The sequence below is a fragment of the Frankliniella occidentalis genome, unplaced genomic scaffold (assembly GCF_000697945.3).
Source record: "Frankliniella occidentalis isolate FOCC.00 unplaced genomic scaffold, Focc_3.1 Scaffold117, whole genome shotgun sequence".
Lineage (NCBI taxonomy): Eukaryota > Metazoa > Arthropoda > Insecta > Thysanoptera > Thripidae > Frankliniella > Frankliniella occidentalis.
In genome coordinates, this window is record NW_026267245.1 from 586265 (window position 1) to 589546 (window position 3282).

The window sequence follows — 3282 nt, forward strand, 5'->3', positions numbered from 1 at the left end:
TCTCTCTCTCTGCGCTCACACACACACACACACATACGCGCGCGCGCGCGCGCTGCCACTCGCCTCTCCACCTCTCTGGAGTGTTTCGGGGAATAGAGCGTGGACTCGAGGTGGCATTCAGAACCCCCTGCTTTTCATATAAGGGCGTTCCATTCGCTGTAGGATCAAACGCCGAATGTCCTTGCGTCGAGCGCGGATCGCGCGTTTTCCTCCTCTTGCCCTCCGTGCGTCCGCCCCTGTCGTCCAGACTCCGATGTGTGAAAAAATGAGCCCGATCATCACTTGTGTACTGACATATGCGCCCAACCCAAAACCCCTTCCGCGGTAAATCAAGCTGTAAATAACTTACTAATTTCACATTTCAAAGTTGCGTGATTTATTGGTTGTGTATGCATCGGTCAACTAACGCAGTCGTAAATGTTGTTGGCTAAAACGGCTAAAACGAACGTTATGATAAGTGCTATTTATATTTACTGTGTATAAAGAGATCGTCGTGGCTCCCGAGTCCGACGTCTGCGCCGGCCGGCACGGATCAGACTTTGCGTCATTCAGTCGAGTGCTCACGACACTCTTTTATGTTTTGTCTTCTCCAGTGGCGCTCCAGGGCAACCTGACGGACGAGTCGCTGGAGCGGATGCTGCGGCCGGGCGGCGCTGGAGACGCGGCGACGGCCACTGCCACGCAGGGGCCGCACGTCAAGAGCGCCGTGACGCCAGGTGAGAGTCCATTAGAAGAAACATACGTTTTCTCCTTCTGGTAGAGACAGTCTTTGAGACTGTCTAAAAATCACCACAATACGGATTGCTTTTGTTGTTAATTTTTCTACATAAACCTTTTTGTGAAACGCGATGGAGTGATGTTGTCGCTTGAGGCCTGGCGGCGTTTCAAAATTATTTTCCGGTGGCAAACGTGTTGACAACGTCTCTCATCGGTTCGCTTCCTCCTCAGCGACGACGGCGGCCTCGGACCAGGCGCAGTACTTTGGCCTCATCTTCGGCGCGCTGGTGCTGTCGGTGGTGGTGGGCGGCGTCATGTTCCTGCTGCTGTGGCGCCGCGGCCGCCAGAAGGTGTCGCTGCTGCACAAGCACACGGCCCTCATGTGCGGCCAGGGCAAAGGGCAGGCCGTGTCCATGAAGGACCTCAAGCTCACGCCCGTCATCGGCACCAACGGCCAGGTGTTCAACAGGTGAGGAGACCGGAGGGGATGCCGTGGGGTACTTTGCTACAAATTCAAGCGTCTCTTGCACAGATTTTCTTCTTTTTTTATAGTTTTTTCTCTTGACTTTGTTAACTTTTTTCTTGATTTTCTTGTGATTTTTTCTTGATTTTCTAGTGACTTTTTCTTGCTTTTCTTGTGATTTTTTCTTGTATTTCTTATTCTTTTTGATTTTTTTTATTATCATTTTTTTTAATTTTTTCGTTTTCCTGATTTTCTCTAGATTTTTTTCTGACCTTTTTCTGGTGTTTTTGGAGCGTCACTGATTTTTCCGAGTGAATTACCCCTTGGGAGGCGCTCTTTATGGTGCGCGAACCAATTGGCTCACACTCCCCGTTGTTTTCCGAAGGACCTGCCTAACGTCGTCGGTCAAGAGCAAGAACGGCACGCTGGCCAACGGCGACTACACCCTGGACAAGAAGACGAGCGCCGGCCTGGGCGCGTACGGGCAGGTGGTGCTCGGCGAGGAGAGCGACTCGGAGAACTCGTCCGCCTACCACGAGCCCTACAAGCTGCTGCACAAGAAGACGGACTACTTCGGGCTGCTCAAGAAGGACGCCACGTCCAAGAGCGCGGACACGGGTAAATATGTGTTGTAGGGTTGGGTTATCTTTCGAGCTGGACGAGCGTGTGTGTGTTTTTTTTATCCAGCGAGTTAGAGGATGGTGGAGGGTGGAGGAGGAAAAGTGGAGGGGGGGGGGGCGTCTAAGTGTCTTGAGTAGACAGCGCGGGGTCAGTCACGGTGGGAGAGTAAGGAAAGGATATCCTTCACGACCGACTAGGCCAAGAAGAGGGCGTAGCTCCTCGACTCTCGGGCCCTGCGCAGAGCGGCGCAGGGCTCCGGCAGGGCCAGCGCGAAGGGATCAGATTATCAGGAAGGGCCAGGCTAGCAGGCCGTAGCGGGCCGGACCAGGCGGCCCCCCCAGCTGCTGAGGTCCGTGCGATCGGCTCACAGGTCAGCGGTGGGACGGGCGGGTGGCCCTCGGGAAGGTGGGCCGAGGCCGGTCGAGGCCGTCATTAGAGGCTCAAGAGGCCGTGGGGCGGAGATCCGAGGAGGACGCGGACGGGTGGAGCTGCTGTTATCTTAACTCCAAGACCTCCAAGACCCGGAGGCCGGCCGGGATAGGGGGTCGAGTGTCGAGTGAGCGTCGAATCGACGCTCGCTTCGGTCCCGAGCCCGAGCCAAGCCAACCGCCCGCGAGTGTTAATCTGCTTACAGTACACTCTACCTTTCTCTCTCTTTTATTAAATTTACCTCGTCTTCTCCCCGCAGATTTGTCGACGATCGCGGACGATGCCAAGTACGGCCCGTACAACAGCATAACGATGTCCTCTCAGCGCCCCAACGGCAAGACGGACAAGTGCTCGACGCTGTTCAAGGCCCTGGGGCCGCAGCCAGCCCTGCCCCAGGAGGAGAACTTCTACGCGGCCACCGACATCGTCAGGGTGAGTGAAGGAAGCTGGGGCCTTGGAGGGGGGTACATTTCAACGGTGCACTGTCAACACAGCAGATATTTTTTAAGAGTAACTTTAACCACAAGCTAAATAAACAAGGTAGATGTACGCCAGACCACGTCTCGCGTAACAGGCTTCGCGATACCTCACGAAACACAGTTACGCAGCGACGCCCCTGGCATACATCTACCTTGGCCTGCGGCGCTGACACCCGAGTCGGGTAGTGGAAAAATGTACACAAACGTACGGGCCTACGGCCAGTTGACGGCCTATCACCTCGACTAAGCATGCATGCTTGCACATTTTTTCGCTTATTTTCGTCAAAAATACCCTCTAGCGCCTCAACGGTTTGAGCTAGAGCAAAACGGACGAAATTTTCGCCCGTAGGGCTCTACTTTGATGGGTTACCCCTTAGAAAACCATAAAAAAAATATTTTTAAAAAACGTCATTTTTGGGACCTGTTGTTTTTGATTTTTTAAAAATCCAGTTTTTGAGCTAGAATGCTCATCTTCGAACTCGACCTGTCTTTTTATGGTACAAAACGACCCTGAAAATCCCAGGACGCTAGCTCAACTCGTTTTCGAGTTATCGTGCGGACAGACAGACAGAC

General features: G+C 53.5%; 1 protein-coding gene across 1 annotated transcript in view; it reads left to right on the forward strand.

Moving 5' to 3' along the window:
• Positions 1 to 3282, forward strand: part of LOC113209907 (discoidin domain-containing receptor tyrosine kinase B) — a 40054-nt gene that overhangs the window by 31122 nt on the left and 5650 nt on the right. Inside the window, exons 6-9 of the mRNA XM_052270323.1 lie at positions 594 to 716; positions 949 to 1186; positions 1566 to 1798; positions 2490 to 2662. Of these exons, the coding sequence (XP_052126283.1) occupies positions 594 to 716; positions 949 to 1186; positions 1566 to 1798; positions 2490 to 2662 (767 nt within the window). The remainder of the gene's footprint in view (positions 1 to 593; positions 717 to 948; positions 1187 to 1565; positions 1799 to 2489; positions 2663 to 3282) is intronic.